Genomic DNA, 24,702 nt, shown 5'->3' on the forward strand with positions numbered 1-24,702 from the left:
AAAGTAAAGTAAAGTAAAGTAAAGTAAAGTAAAGTAAAGTAAAGTAAAGTAAAGTAAAGTAAAGTAAAGTAAAGTAAAGTAAAGTAAAGTAAAGTAAAGTAAAGTAAAGTAAAGTAAAGTAAAGTAAAGTAAAGTAAAGTAAAGTAAAGTAAAGTAAAGTAAAGTAAAGTAAAGTAAAGTAAAGTAAAGTAAAGTAAAGTAAAGTAAAGTAAAGTAAAGTAAAGTAAAGTAAAGTAAAGTAAAGTAAAGTAAAGTAAAGTAAAGTAAAGTAAAGTAAAGTAAAGTAAAGTAAAGTAAAGTAAAGTAAAGTAAAGTAAAGTAAAGTAAAGTAAAGTAAAGTAAAGTAAAGTAAAGTAAAGTAAAGTAAAGTAAAGTAAAGTAAAGTAAAGTAAAGTAAAGTAAAGTAAAGTAAAGTAAAGTAAAGTAAAGTAAAGTAAAGTAAAGTAAAGTAAAGTAAAGTAAAGTAAAGTAAAGTAAAGTAAAGTAAAGTAAAGTAAAGTAAAGTAAAGTAAAGTAAAGTAAAGTAAAGTAAAGTAAAGTAAAGTAAAGTAAAGTAAAGTAAAGTAAAGTAAAGTAAAGTAAAGTAAAGTAAAGTAAAGTAAAGTAAAGTAAAGTAAAGTAAAGTAAAGTAAAGTAAAGTAAAGTAAAGTAAAGTAAAGTAAAGTAAAGTAAAGTAAAGTAAAGTAAAGTAAAGTAAAGTAAAGTAAAGTAAAGTAAAGTAAAGTAAAGTAAAGTAAAGTAAAGTAAAGTAAAGTAAAGTAAAGTAAAGTAAAGTAAAGTAAAGTAAAGTAAAGTAAAGTAAAGTAAAGTAAAGTAAAGTAAAGTAAAGTAAAGTAAAGTAAAGTAAAGTAAAGTAAAGTAAAGTAAAGTAAAGTAAAGTAAAGTAAAGTAAAGTAAAGTAAAGTAAAGTAAAGTAAAGTAAAGTAAAGTAAAGTAAAGTAAAGTAAAGTAAAGTAAAGTAAAGTAAAGTAAAGTAAAGTAAAGTAAAGTAAAGTAAAGTAAAGTAAAGTAAAGTAAAGTAAAGTAAAGTAAAGTAAAGTAAAGTAAAGTAAAGTAAAGTAAAGTAAAGTAAAGTAAAGTAAAGTAAAGTAAAGTAAAGTAAAGTAAAGTAAAGTAAAGTAAAGTAAAGTAAAGTAAAGTAAAGTAAAGTAAAGTAAAGTAAAGTAAAGTAAAGTAAAGTAAAGTAAAGTAAAGTAAAGTAAAGTAAAGTAAAGTAAAGTAAAGTAAAGTAAAGTAAAGTAAAGTAAAGTAAAGTAAAGTAAAGTAAAGTAAAGTAAAGTAAAGTAAAGTAAAGTAAAGTAAAGTAAAGTAAAGTAAAGTAAAGTAAAGTAAAGTAAAGTAAAGTAAAGTAAAGTAAAGTAAAGTAAAGTAAAGTAAAGTAAAGTAAAGTAAAGTAAAGTAAAGTAAAGTAAAGTAAAGTAAAGTAAAGTAAAGTAAAGTAAAGTAAAGTAAAGTAAAGTAAAGTAAAGTAAAGTAAAGTAAAGTAAAGTAAAGTAAAGTAAAGTAAAGTAAAGTAAAGTAAAGTAAAGTAAAGTAAAGTAAAGTAAAGTAAAGTAAAGTAAAGTAAAGTAAAGTAAAGTAAAGTAAAGTAAAGTAAAGTAAAGTAAAGTAAAGTAAAGTAAAGTAAAGTAAAGTAAAGTAAAGTAAAGTAAAGTAAAGTAAAGTAAAGTAAAGTAAAGTAAAGTGAAGTAAAGTAAAGTAAAGTAAAGTAAAGTAAAGTAAAGTAAAGTAAAGTAAAGTGAAGTAAAGTAAAGTAAAGTAAAGTAAAGTAAAGTAAAGTAAAGTAAAGTAAAGTAAAGTAAAGTAAAGTAAAGTAAAGTAAAGTAAAGTAAAGTAAAGTAAAGTAAAGTAAAGTAAAGTAAAGTAAAGTAAAGTAAAGTAAAGTAAAGTAAAGTAAAGTAAAGTAAAGTAAAATAAAGTAAAGTAAAGTAAAGTAAAGTAAAGTAAAGTAAAGTAAAGTAAAGTAAAGTAAAGTAAAGTAAAGTAAAGTAAAGTAAAGTAAAGTAAAGTAAAGTAAAGTAAAGTAAAGTAAAGTAAAGTAAAGTAAAGTAAAGTAAAGTAAAGTAAAGTAAAGTAAAGTAAAGTAAAGTAAAGTAAAGTAAAGTAAAGTAAAGTAAAGTAAAGTAAAGTAAAGTAAAGTAAAGTAAAGTAAAGTAAAGTAAAGTAAAGTAAAGTAAAGTAAAGTAAAGTAAAGTAAAGTAAAATACCCATGTAAATCGTAGATTACCCACGACAATTAGTAGGTTACATGTCAATATTACTACGGTGTACCTCGCAAAACACACTGTACAAGAAAGCGTCTACATCCAAGGACACCGGAGCTACTACTACTATTTCGATTTTAATCGAAAATATTGTAAAACTATCTTCAAATGAGTCGTCAAGTACATTTCGAAGGGGGCTTTTTCAGTGCATAATAAATAAGCAAAATAAACTACGAGGCATAATAGAAAAGTAAAAGCCATTGCGTACAAACAAACAATTATTATTTCATACTAATAGTTTTTCCTAGCCAATTCAGTTTCCAAAAAATCTACTTTACTTTTTCACATAATAGCCGTTCTTTGCTAAGCATTTTTCGTATCAAAGCACCACTTTCCTCAACCCATCTTCATAGAAACTTTACGCTTGCGATTTGAGTAAAGTGGACAATTGTGTAGATAGTAGGACGTCTAAGGTGCGAAAATTCAACTGATTAAAACATCGCATTCTTAGGTCCACCAGAGATTCTCTTATCTCACCGATTTGCAGACTGGGTCCATCACTTCGCTCTTCGTCGTGAACATTTGTTCGTTCATTGTTGAAATCACGAAACTGGCGTCCTTCAATCTTTGCGTTACTTAATATTTGTCAATATTAGCGTTTAGCCTTTAGTTTATCCTCGAAGAATTTCGGAATATGGAATAAGCTATGCGAATATCATAGCTGATGCGAACAACGATTATCGTGAACATAGTTTACTGTACGCACAGATAGGCAAATGACTGAGCTGAACATCTGAAACAGTTACACGAAAAGTGCACGTTCATAAATGAACAAGTTTGAATATGTTAAAACAATGGAAACCAATTCCAAAAGTGTGTACCATGTCCATCAAACGTTACATACTCCGATTCAAATGAAACTTTGCAAAAGTCTTCGTTATGACAAACAATTATTTTATCTCGGATGGATAGGCCAATCGGACACCAGACCGACTTTTGAAATTAGCGAATTATTGTTTGCTACCACCTCACCTTCCATTGTTTTAAACAGTTTTATTTTGAACTCAAACATCAAATCGATGTTTCAAGTTAACTTGATTGGAGTGAAGGAAAAAACGAATTATTATTATTGTTATTATTATTATTATTAATATTATTATTATTATTATTATTATTATTATTATTATTATTATTATTATTATTATTATTATTATTATTATTATTATTATTATTATTATTATTATTATTATTATTATTATTATTATTATTATTATTATTATTATTATTATTATTATTATTATTATTAACAGATTTTTGTTGAATAACGTCGAAATATTTCAAAAATGGCTACTTCTATGACAATGGTTACCGTAAGTAAACTTTAGCCAGTAACAGTTTCCGAGTTATAACGATTTGAATAAATTTTCATGTAAATTGTAAACTCGTTTGGTTTAAAAAATTAGTCTGGAGTCAAATTGATCACTGCATCCGTGCAAAACTAATGATTTAATACCATCCAAAATCGACTTACTTTTGACACATTTTCTGCTGTTATCAATTACTGGAATATTCCTGGACGAAGTTGCGACCTGTGAACCAGCTTTATATTGTTAAAAACGTAAAAACAATGTCGTTCAGTTTATATATAACTACCCCTGTGAACAAAATCAATTGCCACAGAGAATAACACTTCCAACAATGTAAATTCGAAATTGAATAGCTTACAGTGAAGTTTAATTAAATTTCCATTACGTTCGCAGCATGTTCTCGTGGGCATTCCTACTCAGTGTGATAATCTTTGTGCAGAATCTGTTGGTTTACATTGCGCTGAAACGTCGATTACAAATGGATAAAAAGCCATTCTAGTGCAGCAATTTAACAGCTACAATAACTGTTTAAACAGCGAGAGATATTCATTCGGAAAGCACAAGAGGTCTGTGCCGACGACGCACCAATCCTATTGAACTGATTCGATTATTCCATTTGTGCCGTATGATCGCATATCCTTCCCTTTGTGCCTGGCAGAATCGCCGCAACCGACCCATCATTGGCCAAATTGATAAAGGCTCATATTTCACGGCAAACCCAAATGTCATATTCCCATACAAAAGTGTTCAAATTCGGCCAAATCTCGCATTCCGGCATTCACCGGCAGCGGCAACATTTCTAGCGATACCACGCACCGAAAAAAAATTCCGATTTCCCTCCGGGGCCTGCGGTGGCAAAACCACGAACAGCATCCAATAGCAATCCCATAACCGAATGCGAATGCCGGTGGACGTCGTGTTCCACATTCCAATCACGTTGGCAAGTTTATTGCAAGAATGCCAATAATTCCATCTGGATGCGATGGCCGAGCCTGGGATCATCATGCAGGCAAATGAATTGGACACCTTTTCACCATTGGCCCCCATCACTCATGACGGCCAGCGATTACCATTCGAATTCCTCCTCTTTTCGAACGCTCAATGATTATTCGAGAGAGGTCGAACTTTAATGAAATTTGGAGACAACAAGCGAGTGCCCTTAGTTGCCTGGCAACCCCAGGCCAGTGTCGTAGCCCCTTTTGTCGAACGACACAGTTGAATGACGGAAAATTTTGTGATTTTCTTCCTGGCAACCGACGGAATAACTGACGCGGAAGGCCGCTGAACAATCCACCCGAGTCAAGTGGTGATAGATATTATGCTGATGCTCTGAGTAAATCTTCGGTTCCATACAGAGTATGCAAATAAACCATAAACTCCGGAGGGAGGGGGGAAGGGCTCGATAATAGATGAATGAAGCAATATCATGGCACAATGTGCTTCGATCACAATATCGATTCATTTGTTGGTCCTCAATCATATCGTCGTGAAAACGCCTCTCGTTCAATACCGACTGGCGTCGTCATCGTTATCCTGAGACCGAGGAACGATTCGCTCCGGCATTCGACAAATAAAAGAATATCAACTTTTCAACTCACTGAATTGCTTTATCATCTTTCTGCAAGGGAAAATTTGCTTCACCGTTAGTTGATTTTATTCCAATGAATGTTATATCGCACCGCAAAACTGTGAACCGCCGTCGGTGTCTAATTCGTCGCCTGCTATGACCTAGATACTATATGAAAGAGGTAATATGAAAGTCGTGAGAATTTTCTCACGACCGAATAAACGCTTTCGTTTTACACCCGGGGAAGCCGGGAAGGGTTTCAAAAGTGCCGTGAAAATGAACGCAGAACTCTGCTAACTTATGTTGGCCCTTTTCGGTAGCGAAGTATATTAGACTGCAATATAAATATACTGACATTGTCTTGTTGCTATAGCAATGCAATATTCTTCATGAAGTTGAGTTGGATACGTGCCAACTGCTGAACTAAAGTCAGGTCAATTATTTAAAGCTCTATTGTTTGCTTTTTAGAATTTGATTCAATCGGAAACTTTAGCCAAACATTTACCTTTTTCCACTATTTGCACGTTTCATCTTCTATTCATCCGAGCTTAGCAGTTTAAATTGAATTGCTATTGCTCACTTGTAGTTCAAATTGAACCGCTAGGTAGACGTAAAATAAATGGTTCAGTTAAATTCTAGAACAACTAGAGACTAGCAATTCAGTTTGAACTGCTAAGCACTGATAGTGGTGAAAAGTAAGCTTCTTGAAGGCTAAAATACGCTACAATCGCTAAACACACTATCTTTTGAAAAGGGCTTTAGAATTTTTTTAATTTGGCTATAATCGAAAAAATGATGAATCCTACAAAAAAGTATTTCACTAATGATTTTCCCAAGATCAGTAAAAGTTTTCGAATACTCCGTTTACGAGCACTTTTCTACGTTACCTCTTTTTTGCGTTACTCTTTTGACGAACCAAATCCCAAATAACGTAAATTTTTGTACGAACCTACTTCGGTTTTTGCATACAATGAAAAAGATTTCTGGCTGGGTTTCCATAGAAACTGTTACAATATGGGTATTTTCGAAACGGGTTCGATGAGTAGATGTCAGAAAACGATGTTTGAGGTGGTTCTGAATTTCAAGATAGCGACTTCCGATTTATTGATATGCCTTAAGAATCCTTACCAATTTCACTTCGCAGTATGAGATAATGAAAGATAAAACCTGTCCTTATCCACCTAGTGGTGTAATGATGCCTTTCTCATATTACTTATATTTCCAAAAATTTCACTGGAAGATTCTGTCAAGAAATTTTGTTTTCTATCTTGAATACAATAAGTAACTTTCTTTGGGTATAAGCTATCATAACCTTTTCAATTTGTAAACAGTTATGTCAAGTTAATAAGAATTTTACTTTATTTTGCATCGTCGCACTAAATGATTGAACACACTACGCCCTATAGATCTGATACCGGAAGTCGGACCCGGATGAAATTAAACAGCAACCTATGAGACTATAGAAACTTTTATTTGAGCCTAAGTTTGTGGAAGTTCTAGAGTTTTTGACCACTATTTCCATTACTTGGAACCAGTATAGCCGAAGTCGATTCGTTTAGTAAGTAACAAATATAGGCTACAAATTGAATTAGTTTTGAGCCAAATATAGAAGAAATTTACCCTTTTTCTGCATCGTCGCTCTAAATGACGGTGTGCAATTTTAAACACACATTACCATATGAAAGCATAATGAATTTCAATAGCAACCTTTGGGACTACACACATACTCACACGCACAGACACAGACACATACATTGCTCAGCTTGATTTTTTTTTTCATAAATACGATTATTTCATAGGCAATATACATAAGTTTTTCTTCGCCGTGGTATCCACAATACATAGTACTTTAAACCTTTCTTTGGCGAGACGCGCTATAGAATTCGTTGAAAGCAATCGGTCTCTCATAAATTTCACCCTCAATAGCACCACGTTTGGCTAAAATATCGGCTCTTTCATTGCCTGGAATGGAGCAATGAGCCGGGACCCAAACTATTGTGATTTGAAAATTATTATTCAATATGACGTTCAGACTTATTTTGCCCAAGAAAAACGGTTCATTTTTGCCAGCAGCGTTTGAACGAATGGCTTCAATTGCACTCAGACTATCTGTGAAGAGAAAATAATGGTTTGGAGATAATGTGACGATTACACTCAAACTATAATGAACTGCTGCTAACTCTGCTATATAAACAGATGCAGGTTCTTGAAGCCTAAATGAAGCCGAAGCATTATTGTTGAACTTACCAAATCCTGTCGCTTCTTCAATTCGCGATCTGTCCGTGTAAAACATTTTCTCAGAGTCAATATGCCTGAACTTACTTGAATTTTTTTTGGGATTTCCATCGAGCGTAGGTGTTCCGGGATTCCACGCACTTCGCGCTGCATGGATGTATCGAAAAATAAAGTTGAGTCAGGGGCACTCAGGATGCTGACACGGATAGGAATATATCTTGATGGGTTGATTTCCTGTGACATTTGGTTAAAATATACTGTCACGAATCTTGTTTGAGATTGAAGCTCAGCTAGCCTTTTAATAACTAGGGGATTCAGTATCTCACATCTTATTAGCAGTCGCGACGAAAGCTCCCAAAAACGATCCTTCAATGGAAGAATACCCGCCAGAACTTCAAGACTCATTGTATGTGTCGAATGCAAGAAGTTTAAGGTAATTCGCAAACAACGATACTGAATTCGCTCCAGTTTGATAATATGAGAGTTTACAGCGGAACGAAAACAAACGCATCCATATTCCATCACTGAAAGTATCGTTGTCTGATACAATTTTATTAGATCTTCCGGATGAGCACCCCACCAAGATCCTGTTATTGTTCGAAGAAAATTTACTCTTTGTTGGCATTTTGTTATCAGAAACCTAATGTGTCTTCCCCACGTGCATTTGGAATCAAACCACACTCCGAGGTATTTAAAAGTCAAAACCTGCGCGATAATTCTTCCCATCATATGAAGCGGAAGCTGCGCGGGATCATGCTTTCTTGAAAAGACGACCAGCTCTGTTTTCTCCGCAGAGAATTCAATACCCAGATGAACAGCCCAAACGGACAAGTTATCTAAGGTATCTTGCAATGGTTTTTGCAGATCAATAGCTTTGGGTCCAGTAACTGAAACCACGCCATCATCTGCCAATTGTCGTAGTGTACATGAGGTTACTAGGCAGCTGTCAATGACATTTACATAGAAATTATACAGAGGCGGACTGAGGCATGAGCCTTGCGGGAGACCCATATAGCGAATTCTGAATGTTGCCAAATCGCCATGTAAAAAATACATGCATTTCTCCGACAAAAGGTTGTGCAAATCATTATTTATAATCGCTGGAAGTTCATGTTGATGGAGCTTGTCTGAAATAACATCAATGGAAACTGAATCAAATGCTCTTTCAATGTCTAAAAATACAAATGCCATTTGTTGTTTTTGAGCGAAGGCAATTTGGATGTCAGACGAAAGCAATGCAAGACAATCATTCGTCCCTTTATTTCTAGGGAAACCAAACTGAGTATCTGACAGGAAGCTGGAAGCTGGTTTCCACGGCTTTTAAATGGAGATAACTTTCACTTGCCTCCAGTCAGATGGGACAATATTTTGCTCAAGAAACTTTATTTATTTATTTATTTGGAGCAGGAAAAAGCCCAGTGGAGCTGAAATAATAATCTCTCACTCCAGCAGGCATAAAACCTCCTCATTGTTTATATCAACAGATTACAACAATCCAACAGATACATGTATGTACTTAATACAATCAATTAAAACTAACCCTAGCCAACTAACTGTATAGTAATTAGATGACACTAAACCCATCGGGTGAACGATGATGATTTTGCACTTGTTGCACAATTCCAACAAACGTCTTTTAGCGAGGTCGGGCAGATTCTTCACCAAGTTGAATTTAATTCTGTCCAACCCAGGAGCGTTATAGTTACAAAACATGAGTGCTATGGAAAATTCCATCATTGAAAAGGAGCTATCAATGGAATCATCATTTGGAGAAGACTCCCTAATAATGCTATGCGTACGAACAGAATCTGGAAAAACTTTCCTCGCAAAATCAAACATCCATCGATTCGAGTATTCCTCACTCTCATTTCCTACGTAACGATTCCTCATTCGTCTGGCCGTATTCCAAAGAGTGCTCATTGAGGTTTCTCTTGACAAACCTTCGACAAAATGTCTCCTATAGCTACATTTCTTGACCCGAAGTATGCTCTTATATTTGGTTTCTAAAGTCAAGAATTTTTCAAAATTCTTAGGAGTTCCTCCTCCTCGTTTTAAAAACGTCTTGAAAGCATTTTGTTTCGCGTGTTTAGCATCTGAACACTCTTTGTCCCACCAAGGGTTTCTGTTAGACGATGGACCAAGAAATCGTTTGGTTTGGGCTTGTTCTGTGAATGGTTTTAATTTTTTTTTTTGATCATTTTTATTTTAAAGCTCTTATTAAAACCTACAAATTGATGGCTATTCCATCCGTCCCATGAAGAAGTTGCAGCTAAAACAATTTACAGATATATTCAAAATTTCAAGTTCGTATTGAAAGATAATCATTTAAACAGTAGAATATTATTCTACAGGTTAAAGGCAATAAAATTGTTCATGATATCATTTCTTCTAGAAGTAGCTGTTCTTGAGATACTTGGATATTCAACTATAACACCATTTTTTATATTTCCGTGAATTGTTTATTTGCTTGCTCTATCTACAATTATTACATATACATGAATAATTCTTAATTATTACTTTACATTGTTGAATTCGTTGAATATAAAAACTTCTGGAGTTTAATCGGATTATTGTGAAACACTTTCGACCGTTAATTTTCTGAGTTGCTCAGTAGTCATATTGAACATCAATTTACGATTTGTATCTGAAGACAAATAACCAGGAAAACAGTCGAATTGTTTTTCTGTGATTGCCTTTGAAGCTTAACAAAAACCAAGAAAATTATTTATTCTCTTTCGAGCTACAGCTTGCAGTTCAATTTAAACTGCTATCGCAACGCAATTTAAACGGAACGTAAAGCAACAAAACCATAGTTTATGCATAACCCTTAAGGCCTTGGAGCTTTTCCGAACAAACCAAAAAAAAATCTAACATACTGATTGAGCCTTTTTTCCCCATTTCATCGTTTTGGACCCATTCCTCAGGACATACATAATAGATTTCTTCATCAAACAGTGTGTCGTCCTGTAGGTATTCAAATCCGAAGAAGAAGCACTTCCAGTCGAGCAGAATCCATATTGCAGATGTTCCTCAGCCGGACGAAAAACCCATCAAGCTTAAAAGATTTGCCTTTGGTCCAGCTGCTTGCTCGTGGCCTGTTCTTTTCTGTTCTGCATTGCAACAGAACCCAACCGCTCTCTCACATCCGATGGAACAATCGGACATACCGAGAAACTAAAATAATAGATCCACTTTGTACCGAAAGGAGCTTCTTCCTCTTCCGGCCTTCCACATGACTAGTTGTCACAGTCACAGCATACCAGTGTAATTCTAATCACATAATCTCACCCATAAATCATCATTTATTGTGACGTATTTACACCTCAGGCTGGCCACTGGTGTTCGGTCGGCTTGTGGGTGGGAAATAGGCTCAAGTGTTTCCGTTCTGACATGTTCCGTTCGGAAGGCCCCCGATCCCTGCCATGTCGTGCAATTCATGGTTACGTAATTGGTACTCAAAATAACGAAGGATGGAATTTTAAATTGGTCATTTTTAATTTAATCTGAAAGTTCCATTAAAAAGGTTTATCGTTTTGAAACCGGTTTCCCGTGAAGGTATGATTACGAAGCAAAATTAGAAAATAAAATAAAAGGGCGGGGGACGGGTATAGCGTGATGGGATAGTCGATGCCTTTCACGCAGCCCGCCTGGGTTCGATTCCCAACCCCGCACATAGGGTCAGAAAGATTTTCTGGTCCGAAGAGGCGAATGACCTAAGATGTTAAATCCTCTATAATTGAAACAAAAAAAAAAAAAAAAAAAAAAAAAAAGAAAATAAAAACCCTGCCAGTCGTTGGAAGTCCACATCCTCACATAATTCAATCAAAAAAAAAAATCTTTACTTCACCGATATGCAACCAATCATTTCTCCTTTAAATGATGTTCGTGATGTTCGTGATGTCTGCCTTCCGACGCCATTGATTTCCCTCGTGCCTTCCGGGTAGAACTGAATGCACAATTCTTCGGCACGTAATCGACATAAACGGAGCACTTTTCCCCACATCAGACACATAAACCGACGGGCAGGGTCCGGAACATAATTCACAGCAGGATGTAGCAAAACTCGTGTAACATTTTCTACTCTTCGGGGGAAAAACACCCCTCCACCGGCGATCCGAGATTTTCTTGCTGGGTCGGTAGGGCTTTCAAAAGAACAGCTTCGAGAACCAGCCTACTTTGTGTTTAGCCCACTCAAAACCCGAAAAGGGTTTGCTGGTTACATGTTCCTATTGGTTGTTTTGAATGAAATGTCTTGTTTTCGATCAAAGTTGATGCCAGCCGCATCTTGTCGGCTATCTCATTAAAACGGAAAAATTAGTTGAAAAAGAACGCTTAAATTATTTTGATTGACTTAATGAAATTCATGGGTTTCACATGAATATTCAAGCAACCAACTGCTTGATCAATAAACTTATAAGAGCTGTTATGGTCAAGTATTGGTCAGCTTCAAATTGACGCATTTTTTCCACTGGGCATTTAAAAAAAACTCCACATCCCTTATTCCAACGATTTGCTATTCAGTTGCAAAAATGACATTAAAGCAAGAGGTGCTACGCGTCGAACTTTTGCTCGCCTATCGCTTAAATTCGAACTACTCGCACAGCAAGTTGACAAAATCGTCCAATGTGGTCAAATTAACTATCACTAACGTTATACAAATATTCGGCGGAACGGTTAAGATATCGCCAGTGTTGAGGAAGGTGAACATTCTAAATCGTTATGATAAGTAAGAAAGGCGGACGAGTAATGTCACAGACATAACTGGAAAACGTGAATACGAATAAAAATGATAATCTAACGTTTTAGTTGATTGTGTGAATTCCGCAACTTTCACTGCTTCGCTTCCAGAATTGTAACGGTGCATTTATACTAAAGGTTGACTTATTGTCGACAAATTAAACAACGTGGAACAAATAAAAGTAAAAAAAACAACAACGTACAGAAATTTGATGTCGATTTTTTCATTTCGGAATTGCATATTTCAGTAAAGGAAGCTATCAAAATGTTGTCTGGGATTAATTTCTGGTATTCAGAAGGACAAAATTGTAGAATTTTCTACGATATTAAGCACTGCTCGAAGCATTTTTCTCGATCGCGAAACAGTCAAACACTGGCTTTATTCGCACTCGTTTGGTGCGAATTTTGCACTGCGAAAAGTGCACAAAGGTAGCAAAAGTTCTCCGATTTGCAAATAAGCAATTTATTGTTGCAAATTAATCACACATAGACTACCGTAACAAAAATTGTTGCTTGGGAAAATGACATCAAAGCAAGAGGAACAACACATCAAAATTTTGTCCGCTTATCGCTTAAATCCAAACTACTCGCACAGCAAGTAGACTAAATCGTTCAATGTGGTACAATTAACTGTCATAAACGTAATAAAAATGTTCGAAGAACGGTCAAGTTTTCATCCACAACTGTTGTTTTAGAAGAAGGTGGAACTTCCAAATGATAATAATAAGTAAAACAAGTCGACCACCCTTCGACTGCAGCAGCTGTGCTATCGAAGTTGAAAAACGAAATTAACATCGCAACCGGAACCATCAACCAGACATTTTATGGGCAATTTAATGTTTTATCAAGTCACACTTTACTATAAACAGCATGTCTTTAAGTTTAAACGAATAATAATGATGTTTTATTTAAATCAATCACTTATTTATATCCTATCCTCTCCTAACTTAGCTAATTGATTTTTACAGTATGGATTGCTAAAAATCCGGGGGGAGGAGTTAGAACGCGCAGCGTAAATCTGATTTAACCAATGACATGTCTCGGTCATTGTATTGTATTTGAGTAGGAGAGAGTGAGTAATGTTTCTAGACAAGTGTGTGAGTGTGATACAGAAAGGGGAGGTTGAGAGTAGTCAGGTTTAACTCTCGTGAGTGTCGGTTCGAGTCAGTGTGTTTTCCTGAGTTACTGTTATTCTAGGTCATGCCGTATGGCACTTGTTTGAGAGAGGTGTGGAACGTGGAGGAACGGGAAATGACATAACTGTTTTGTTTTGGGTGATATTTGATGCTTATGTTTCCTTATTTATTTATTGTCGTATGAACGCGGTGTTTTCGTTGAGTCGAAGTAAGTGCTGATAATTTAATCGCCTTATGTAGGTGAAGTTTATATTTCAAGTGGGTTTCTGGGTTTCATGACATGGTGTCGAGTGGAAATTTGTCGAGTACGTGTTTTATGGGAATTTGTCAAGTGCGTGTGGTCTGAAGTGTGGGAAAGATTTAATCTTGAATATTTTACATGGTCTGAAATGTGTGAGGAGATTTAGTGTAACATGCTCATATTACAACACAATTTTGTTGATATGTTTTGGTAGAATTTGGTATCTTATCATTGCATGGATAGAAAACTGTTGGGTTGCTATTCTTTGTTATTTTTATATTCTTTTCTATTTTTGCTATTATTTGGTATAATTCCCTATTCTTTGCCAAATTTTGCTTGCTATATTTTGTTATTCCTTGCTATTCTATACTATTCTGTGCTATTCTTTGCTATTCTCTGCTTTTTTTGCTGTTCTTTGCTATTCTTTGATAATCTTTGCTATTCCTTGCTATTGTTTCCAGATAATCTTTGCTATTTTTTTCTAATATTTGGTATTCTTTTCTTTTCTTTGTTATTCTTTGCCATTCTTGGCTATTTTTTGCCATTCTTGGCTATTCTTTGCCATTATTTGCAATTCTTTGTTATTCTTTGCTATTCTTTGCCATTCTTTGCTATTCTTTGCTATTCTTTGTTATTCTTTGCTATTCTTTGTTATTCTTCGCTATTCTTTTCTATTCTTAGCAATTCTTTGCTATTCTTAGCTATTCTTTGCTATTCTTTGCTATTCTTTGCTATTCTTTGCTATTCTTTGCTATTCTTTGCTATTCTTTGCTATTCTTAGCTATTCTTTGCTATTCTTTGCTATTCTTTGCTCTTCTTTGCTCTTCTTTGCTATTCTTGGCTATTCTTTGCTATTCTTTGCTATTCTTTGCTATTCTCTGCTATTCTTTGCTATTCTTTGCTATTCTTTGCTATTCTTTGCTATTCTCTGCTATTCTTTGCTATTCTTTGCTATTCTTTGCTATTCTTTGCTATTCTTTGCTATTCTTTGCTATTCTCTGCTATTCTTTGCTATTCTTTGCTATTCTCTGCTATTCTTTGCTATTCTTTGCTATTCTTTGCTATTCTTTGCTATTCTTTGCTATTCTTTGCTATTCTTTGCTATTCTTCGCTATTCTTTGCTATTCTTTGCTATTCTTTGCTATTTTTTGCTATTCTTTGCTATTCTTTGCTATTCTTTGCTATTCTTTGCTATTCTTTGCTATTCTTTGCTATTCTTTGCTATTCTTTGCTATTCTTTGCTATTCTTTGCTATTCTTTGCTATTCTTTGCTATTCTTTGCTATTCTTTGCTATTCTTTGCTATTCTTTGCTATTCTTTGCTATTCTTTGCCCTGCGATTCTTTGCTGTGCTGACTAGAAGTACTTGTTATTCATTGCTATGTTTGCTGTTATTTGTTATATCTCGCTCTTCTTCGCTATTATTTGCGATTGTTTGCTATTCTTTGCTATTCCTTGTTATTCTTTGCTGTTCATTGGTAGTATTTACTATTCTTTGTTTTCCTATTTCTTGCTATTTTTTGTTTTTTTTTGCTATTCTTGACTATTCTTTGCTATTTTATTGGTATTCTTTGTTATTATTTGCTTTTTTTATTTTTCATATTATTTTTGCAATTTTATGCAATTGTTTGCTATTGCTTCCAATCGTTTACCATAATTAACAATTCTTTGCTATTTCTTGTTATTCTTGATTACATTTGTTATTCTTTCTTCAATTTTGTGCTATTTTTCCAATTGTTCACTAATCTTTGCTCTTCCTAACTATTCTTTGCTAATTTTTGTTATTCTTTGCCATCCTTTTCTATTCGTTGCTTTTTTAGTTACGATTAGAATAGTAGTAACCTTACGGTCATTCACCTCTTCTGACCAAAAAAAACTTGCTATTATTTGCGATTGTTTACTATTCTTTGTTATTTCCTGCTAGTCTTTGCTATCAATTGATCTTATTTGGAATTTTTCGTTATTCTTTACATTTCTTTATTGTTCTTTGCTATTCAATGGTGTTATTTGCTATTTTTTCTATTCCTCGTCATTGGTTGCAATTGTTCAGAATTATTAGCTCTTTTTTGCTATTATTTGCTATTCTTTACTTTTTTTGCTTTTAGTGAATCTTTTAGCAATTTTGTGCAATTCTTTTCTATTCTTTCCAATTGTTCACTACAGTTTACTATTCATTGCTATTTTTTGGTTATTCTTGTCTACATTTTTTATTCTTCCAGCAATTTTGTGCTGTTCTATCCAATTGTTCACTATTCTTTGCTCTTCTGAACTCTTTATTACTATGTTTGTTATTCTTCGTTATTCTTTGCCACTCTTTGCTATCCTTTCCATTTTTGGTTTCGATTATAGAGGTATTAACTTTACAGTCATTCGCTTCCTTTGACCAGTACAAGTTGCTATTATTGGCTATTATTTGCTATTCCTCGTCCTTTTTCACTATTATTTGCTATTCTTAGCTAATATCTGTAATTTTTTGTAATATTCCATGCTAAATCTGACTATTATTTGCTACTCATTTCTCTCATTTGGTATAGTTGCAATTTTTTACTTTTCTATATAATTCTTTGCTATTGTATATTTTTCCATCATTTACTATTTATTGATAACATTTGCTATTCTTTGCTATTTCTCGCCCTTGTTTGCAATTGAATACTATTTGATTACTATTATTTACTATTCTTTGCTATTAATTATTCTCCTCTGTTATTATTTGCTGTTTAATACAACTATTTGGTATTATTTGGTATTATTTGCTATTTTTTCTGATATTTTTTCAGTTTTTCTGATATTTTGTAGTAAAGTATTGTATAGTAGTAATATAGCAGAAAGAATAGCATTGCTATTCTTTGTACTTTTATTGTTTACCACTCTATGCGTTAGAGGGAGAATGTTCTTAAAGAAAATCATGTTTAGTGATTACCAAACAACTTTTCGATTGGTTTTAATTTAATTTTATTATCCGAGAAACTCGACTACATCGCTCAGTGCCGCGCCTGGACGACAGAAACAAAAGAACAGCAAAGCGTAGGGAACAAAAAAAACTGTTCGAAACGATCAAAGAACAATGGAAATCTTGCAGTCAATATTGATCGTTATTAACTTTAAGCGGACTCGTATTCGACCTTCATTACTAGAAATAGAAAATTTACTCACGTTATGAATTCAAATCGCACATAAGTAAGTTCTTAAGATACAACTAAACAAAAGTAGTAGTGTAATACACATCCTATTTGCTTCTTACAGTAAGGCAGCTGACCATAATAACGTTAGCACAACTTGAAGCCGAATTTTTTAAGAACAATCGCTCGAAAAAATAAATTTTGATCATTTGGGGATTAAAATTAACGTTTCGTTTTAGACTTTATGCCAATTTCACTATCTTTACGTTTCGATTTAGACTCGTCTGTGCAGAGCAGTTCAAATTGAACTGCTTACTGCAAACTTAACCGCTTTTCGTTCGGCACGTCAGGAAAGACTTAGCATTTCGGTGCTTATTACAAGTGTGTTGCAAATAGCAATAACTTTACGTCTGCTTAGCGGTTCAAATTGAACTGTTTAAGTTTGCAGCCAGCAGTTCAATTCCAATTATCAGAAGTCGAAATATCAAAGACACATAGTTGTAAAAGATATTTCTCTAGACCCCTAAAACTGCGAATTTCCACGAAAAAAAAAATCTCCTAAAACCTCGCCAAAGTTACAAAAAACGAAAAGGAAAAGTGTGTGCAACAAATTTGAAATTTATTTCGAATAACGATGGACACGGACTTTCAAAACGTGCTTTCGAGAAAAACGGGGTTAAAGTTTACTGTCCATAGAATCGAAAGAAACAATTTATTTTTCTAGGGGGCGGGTAGGGTCCAACACGTTTGAAAAATCATATTTTTTCTTTGTATTTTGATATAATGAATCATTTCAAGAATGTTTTATCAAGTCAATTGAAGCAGAACTTTTGGGCCTGTGCGCCGAATTCTTGCTTCTTCGCGGCCCATAACTTCCAGTGATTAGTTCCGATAGACTTGGCAATTTGACAAAAAAGTTTTTGAAATATTTTACTATTGGAAAATAGAAAGAAAAAATATATGATTTTTCAAAATCCCTACCTGTCCCTAAACAAAACCCAGACTCTCTTAGGTGAGATCCGATTACGAAGGGAACTGATTATGTAGATCGCTGATTACATACGAAAACCAACCATCGTTATGGCAAACCTTGCAAGAAACTTGACATCAATGTTTTTTTCCACATACAGAGGGTCACTTATCAGCTCCAACTAAACAAATAATCTCATTTCAACTAAAGCAAAACAAATATTTAGTTCTAACTGCAATCGGTGCTTTTATCGGCCTCCTAAACCATCAATTCATCATTCTGCCTTACCAAAATTTTATGATAATCCTTCACAGGTTCTAGCCTGAAACAAAACAAAAAAACATGCGATCGAACAGTCACTAATCATCACTTCTGTCGCTTTGGTTTTTCTCTTGCAGATTTAGTCCAACCCGAACGCCATCGCCGTGGGACGGCGTCCGGATAGCCGATAAGTTCAGCCCGGTATGTCCCCAGCGGCTGCCGAATGTGAATAACGAAACAGCAGCTTTAGATAAAATGCCAAAAGGACGACTAGAGTATTTGAAACGTTTGCTACCTTTTTTAATAAACCAGTCGGAGGATTGTTTGTACTTGAACGTATTTTCACCTGCACATGGTAAGTCGCGATAGGGAAAGCCGTTTTTAAACTAAATGCCGGTCTACCATTGTTTTTTCTGTTTTTAATGTTTTTCTGCAGCCGCTCAAAGCGACAGAAAATTACCTGTTGTAGTATTTTTACACGGAGAATCATTTGAATGGAACAGCGGGAACCCGTACGATGGGACCGTGCTGGCCAGTTACGGAGAAATAGTTGTAGTTACACTGAATTATCGATTAGGAATTTTAGGTAGGTCGATCCGAGTAGCTCCATTTTTCCTAATCCCATTCTGTTCTTCCTTCTCAACACAAGGTTTTTTAAATGCCAATCCGAGCCCCGAAATACGAGCACGAGTGGCCAACTACGGCCTGATGGACCAGATGGCGGCCCTGCACTGGGTTCAGCAAAACATTGCCAAGTTCGGAGGGGACCCATCGATGGTAACCCTCGCCGGTCACGGAAGTGGTGCCGCGTGTATCAACTTCCTAATGACTTCGCCGACGATGGTGCCCGGACTGTTCCACCGGGCCATACTGCTGTCGGGGTCAGCTTTCTCATCCTGGGCGTTGGTCGAAGATCCCGTGATATACGCCCTGCGGCTGGCAAAGGAAGTCAATTGCTCAATACCGGAAGATCTGATCAAAAGTCACGAGGAGATCGTGGATTGTTTGCGAGATGTTCCGCTGGAGGATCTGTTCGCGGCGGACATTCAGCCACCGAGCTTCCTGAGTGCGTTCGGACCATCCGTCGACGGTGTAGTGATCCGACCGGGCCGGACAAATCAAGACATCGACGAAACGCCCATCCGAGGAACTTCGAAGCGATCGCAAGGAGCTGCCGGTCGCTATGATCTGCTGTTCGGAGTCGTAACGGGTGAAGCTCTGTGGCGATTCAGTGCCGTTGACATTCAGAGTGGTTTCGAGGGTGAACGGCGGGATCGGATTCTGCGGACATACGTGCGGAATGCGTACACCTACCACCTAAGCGAAATCTTTTACACCGTCGTGAACGAGTACACGGACTGGGAACGGACCAGTATGCATCCGATCAACACGAGGGATGCCGCCGTAGCGGCCCTGTCGGATGCCCAGTTCGTGGCCCCGTTGGTGCACACAGGAGACATGCTGGCTCCGCCACCGCCTCTGCCCGGTCAGGAACCGTCCGGGCCGAAGTGTTTCTTCTACGTGTTCGACTATCAAACCAAAGACGGCGACTATCCACAACGAATGGGAACGGTCCACGGGGAAGATCTGCCGTACGTATTCGGGGCTCCACTCGTGGACGGTTTCAATCACTTCCCGAAAAACTACACCAAATCGGAGGTGGCCCTGTCCGAGGCGATCATGATCTACTGGGCGAACTTTGCCAGGACGGGGTAAGTGATATTGTTATTAACCAGTATTTTTCTCGCGTTGGTTCATTGAAGCAAACATTATTTGAAGTTTATTGTATTTTTCTGGATAAAAAATGCAAAATATGTTGCGTAACTTTTTCTGTCATAAATTTTAAAGCTTTTAACTCAGTCACTTGTTGACAGATTTATATAATTTTACCTTCAAACGATCCTTGCACATTTAACTTAAACATATCAGGTAACGTCGTTTAAAGTATTTCAATAGTGTACCATTGAAAAATTGGTTTGACATGGCCAAAGTTTTCGCGTACCAATTTCAGCTTGCCATAATGATGTCATCCTCTCGATCGCTTTACACAGTACGAACTATCGCACACAACGGAATCTATAAATATATGCTTCGGTACATTTGTTTGTTCTGTCAACGCCTGGTTGTGATCGCAACCGGTAGTTTGAATGGATTACAAAACTAAAAGTTATATCCATTCACTCACTGGATAGTCATCTTTGCACTGTGTGTGGTGAGTGGATGCCATTCTTTTGAGTATATTGAATACCAATTAGCAGTTGATTTCGAATCTCCGCCAATTTAGAACTATCGGCGATAAATTTTTCCGACTTTATTTGAAGCGCTTGAATCTCGGTGATTTGTTGGTGGATTCACCACATTTAACTTGATTCGAAAGCATTACTTCAATATTGTACGCTTGAAAATGGATTGATCTGTCAACGGGGTCGTATCCATACTGCAATCTCCGTTTACGTACGAGACGGTGGGCCGTATGAATAAAATGTAGTAAAGTCTGTTGTTTGTAGTATTTTCTTAAAAACATAGTCCACAGATTATAACGCGGTTTGGTATAAATAAAAAAACAAGTTCGAACATGTATTTGATGCTACTTTCGAATTTGAGCATTTCCTGCATGCTGTATGGACACGGAACCGAGAAGCTGGAATATGCATGCACAAAGCAAGAAACGTACTTACTGCTGCAAAAATGCCACTTTGTTTGATTTGTCTACTTCACTTTATCAGCAAACACCCGAGTAACAACCTCTTGAGTTACCTACCGAAAAATTCACGTATTTTTTTTAAAAAGGCCTTTCAACTTACACTTTTGAAAGAAATTGCAGACGAGCTATGAAAACTTACTCTCAGCGAGTGCCGAGTCATTCGAAATTACTCTTCAAAGTGAATGTTGATGAATGCTTTGTTGGCCGTTATAAAAAATTGTTGTAAACGCTACATGTTTGAAAGTTATTGTATAGTAAAGTCTCCGCTTCTGACAGAAACGTGATCCAAATGTAGCATTTACTACCGAAATTCAAGCTTGCTACACTCTTACCAGCCGCTACCTAATTTTGGGTCAAAACCTACCCAAAATCAACTAAATTTTAGGTAACGAGTGATGACCTCAAAATTTAGGAAAACGTAAGTTTAGTCAAAGTGTTATTCCATAACAAAGCACGCTACCCATTTTTTTACGATCAAGTCAAAGTTTGAGTAGATAACGACCTAATTTTGGGTAGCTTATAGAAGAGCTCGACAGTGAATGATTTCTCCTCAAAAAATAAGTAAAAGAGATTTTCAGTGTACGTTTTGTTCATACGGCCCAGTGTTTCCCAAATGGATTAGTTGAAAGTTGTTTTATGACGATAATCATAGATACTGTTGCCGTGAGAATGTCTTAGGTTGATGTCAGAGTAAGCGCGGAACGCGATGCGAAGCGAAGCGATTCAATACAATGTATTGTTATCGCATCGCGTTCACTCTGACACGCACGCGTACCTCGACGCTTCGCGTTATGCGTTCACTCTCTCTTACTCGTTCTCTTCCCTAAGGTTGCTGTCAGAGTGAGCGCGGAACGCGTAGCTTCAAAAGGCGCGTGCGAGTTTGTTTCATTCAATCGAAGCAAACATGTCACAGTGAAGGCGATTCGATAACAGTGCATCGCATCAAAACGCTTCGCCTCGCTTCGCAAATAGCGTTCACTCTGATAGCAACCTAACTTTACTATGAGACGCCTTTTCAAAATTTATCCTCTGAGAGAGTGATTTGATCGTGGATATCTCTTATTGTATCTGATGTATCAAAATATTTTTTGATTTATGCCATTGAAAATATGATCAGCAATTTCTGATAAAATTCTCAGTAATATTAGATAACCAAGACAACAAAAACCTCAAAATTGAAGATCGCAAATAAAATTGTTTGCACCCGTGTTTGTATTTTTTTTTGTTATAATTTGACAATATCTGTCACAATTGACCTTTAAAACAGAACATGTTTTTAGACTTAAATTTGGTACGGTAATAGCTATCCAACAAGCCATGGATTGTTAAAATTCTTCTATTTTTAACGGAGGATTTTTCGCCTTATTCCAGTAGTAGGAGTTTTACGCGCTTGATGATAAAGCGATGTTTCGGAGCAAAGTGTAACACGATTTTCAATATTGCTTTCATATAAGGTTTCTGAATTTCATTTGGATCCAACTACTGATTCCGGAGCTACAGGATGATATATGTAATGAAATTAAAACAATGGCACTGATTTTTCTAGTATATGGCTGAACCGATTTCGTCCATCTAACGTTCAAATAAAAGATCTTAAGGTCCCATAAAAACTGCTTGTTTTTAATGAGATCCAACTTCTGGTTCAGGAAATACAGGGTGATTAGTGTAAAAATTTCACATTATTTCAGCTTTACCGGTATCCAGGTTCCCATCCCGGAATGTACCCAAAAATTTTACGTGCAACGGACTACGATTTCTTTAAGATGGCTAAAACTGATTTTCAAAAATTTGCAATCTAAGGAAATGGTAAACAATCCATTAGGCGAATTTAACTGTCTTCGGTTACACCGACTTACGAAAGTATCAGGAATAGAGAAGCTAAAAGAAGGGCGAAACGAATTTATTAAACAATGATTGAAATTAAAACAAACTTATAGTCCCATACAAAATTGGTGATTTTTATCCGATTCCTACTTACAATTTTGACATTACTGGGTGGTGAGTTTGTAAAATTCAAATCGTCATAGACAAAAACTCAAAACTATTTCAATTTGTTCGTCATACTAATTTATGGACATACAAACTATTTTTGATTATGCTGGTCTCTGAATACCGCTTCTGGAATTAACATAAATAATGACAAAAACTTTAAAGAGGAACTCACTTCTACATCTAATGGAACGTTTAATCGATTGTCACACGTTTAGATTGAAACCACAACAGATTAATTCGGTTGTGTTTTGAAAACTTTGTTTTCGTTTTCCTTTCGTCCTGCTGTACACGCAAAGGCGGTCGTGTTGTCTCCTTCCGTACCAGCACTTTGCTTCGTCATTTTATATGACGGTTTGAAATTTTTGACACTCATATTCACATTTGATCTAAACGTGTAACAATCAATGAAGCATTCCATGAGGTGTAGAAGTGAGTTCCTCTTTGAAGTTTCTGTCATTATTTATGGTATTCAGAGACCAGCATAATCAAAAATAGTTCGTTTGTCCATGAATTAGTATGACGAATAAATTGAAATAGTTTTGAGTCCAGCTTTGAAGATTTTTTAGTATCACCATCTTCTATCGTATAACATTCACTAATTTTGTATGGGACCATAAATTTATTTTAATTTTAATTATTAAATTCGTTTTACCCTTCTTTAAGCTTCTCTATTCCTGATACTTTCGGAAATGGAATTCGGAAATCGGTGTAGCCGAAGTCAGTTTAATTCGCCTAATGGATTGTAAACCATTCATTAGATTCGTAATTTCTGAAAATCAGTGTTGGCATACTAGAGAAATCCTAGTGCTTTTCAAATTAAAAAAAATCTTTCCGGGATCGAATACCGAATACCGCTAAAACTGATATAAGTTTATTTGGTCATCGACTCTCAAAGTCCATAAACCCGATTAATATATGTGAAAATTTTACACTAATCTCCTGAACCGGAAGTCGGATCTGATTTAAAAACAAGCAGTTTTTATGGGACCTTTCATTTGAATGCTAGATGGACGAAATCGGGTCAGACATCTACAAGCAAAATGAGTGACATTGTTTTAACTTCATTACATATATCATCCTATAGTTCCGGAACCAGAAGTCGGATCCAAATGAAATTCAGAATAATAATTGAAATTATTTTTCACACCGAATTTGCTTATCTCGACGAACTTTTTCGGACTTATGGTTGCCAAAACCGAACCGTGCTAAAATCGAAACGTCATGAAAAAGGGTGCTGTGCATAGTCATTTAGATACCGAAAAAACAATTGCATAAAACAGTATTGAAATGGTAATTTGAAGGGGAAAAAGCTTGCTTTCACCCCCAAATTTATGCTAGGTGCACATAACCATTTTCTTAAGTTTGCGTTTCGTCTTCGACTCATCAGTGCGTCAGCAGATTATGCTGACGCAAGCCCCCGGATCAACATAATCCGCTGAGCAGACGTAAAGTTAATGCTATTTGCAAGACACTTTTTTATTACACAAGAAGTGTAACGTCTAAACTGACGTCTCGAACGAAACAAGTTTCGGCTTACTGGCCGTACAGATTGTGGTAATTTGAAGGGCTTGCGTCAGCATAATCTGCTGACGCACTGATGAGTCGGTGTCACTCCGGTTCCGGAGATTTAGGATGATATGTACCAAAAAGTGAAAAAAATATGCACTCACTTTTTTCAAAGATGGTTGAACCGATTTTCACAAACTAAGATTCAAATAAAAGGTATTATGGTCCCATAGCTTGGTATTGAATATCATTTGAATGTGACTTCCGGTTCCGGAGTTATATGGCAATATGTGAAAATTTGAGTAAAAGTTTACACTAAATTATCTCTGGAACAACTAAACCGATTTTCGCAAACTAAGACTCAAATGAAAGGTCTTATAATATCCTAAAAATTTGTAGAATATTTTATCTGGATCCGACTTCCGGTTCCGGAACTAAAGCGTGATAAGTGGAAAATTACCAATTTTATTAGTATTTTTCCACGAACGATGGTTAAAACCAGGTACAAATCCTATAAAACTGTCTGATAAATTCTTCTAGTTTGCAGACCTTGTTAGTTTGTGGGCATGAAAACTTAATTCGGCACTACTGGTCCCCTCTTTTCCTGTTCCGAGAGCACCGAAAGTGGAGAAGAAAAACTCCTAAAACTAAATTCACTTCGATT

General features: G+C 35.6%; 1 protein-coding gene across 3 annotated transcripts in view; it reads left to right on the plus strand.

The window, feature by feature from the left end:
• Nucleotides 1-24,702, plus strand: part of LOC131432843 (neuroligin-1) — a 780,452-nt gene that overhangs the window by 712,654 nt on the left and 43,096 nt on the right. For all 3 annotated transcript variants that reach the window (XM_058599386.1, XM_058599387.1, XM_058599388.1), the window contains 3 exons: nt 17,974-18,191; nt 18,273-18,422; nt 18,486-19,548. In XM_058599386.1, coding sequence (XP_058455369.1) covers nt 17,974-18,191; nt 18,273-18,422; nt 18,486-19,548 — 1,431 coding nt within the window. The remainder of the gene's footprint in view (nt 1-17,973; nt 18,192-18,272; nt 18,423-18,485; nt 19,549-24,702) is intronic.

This window comes from Malaya genurostris, chromosome 2 (assembly GCF_030247185.1).
Source record: "Malaya genurostris strain Urasoe2022 chromosome 2, Malgen_1.1, whole genome shotgun sequence".
NCBI classification, from domain to species: domain Eukaryota; kingdom Metazoa; phylum Arthropoda; class Insecta; order Diptera; family Culicidae; genus Malaya; species Malaya genurostris.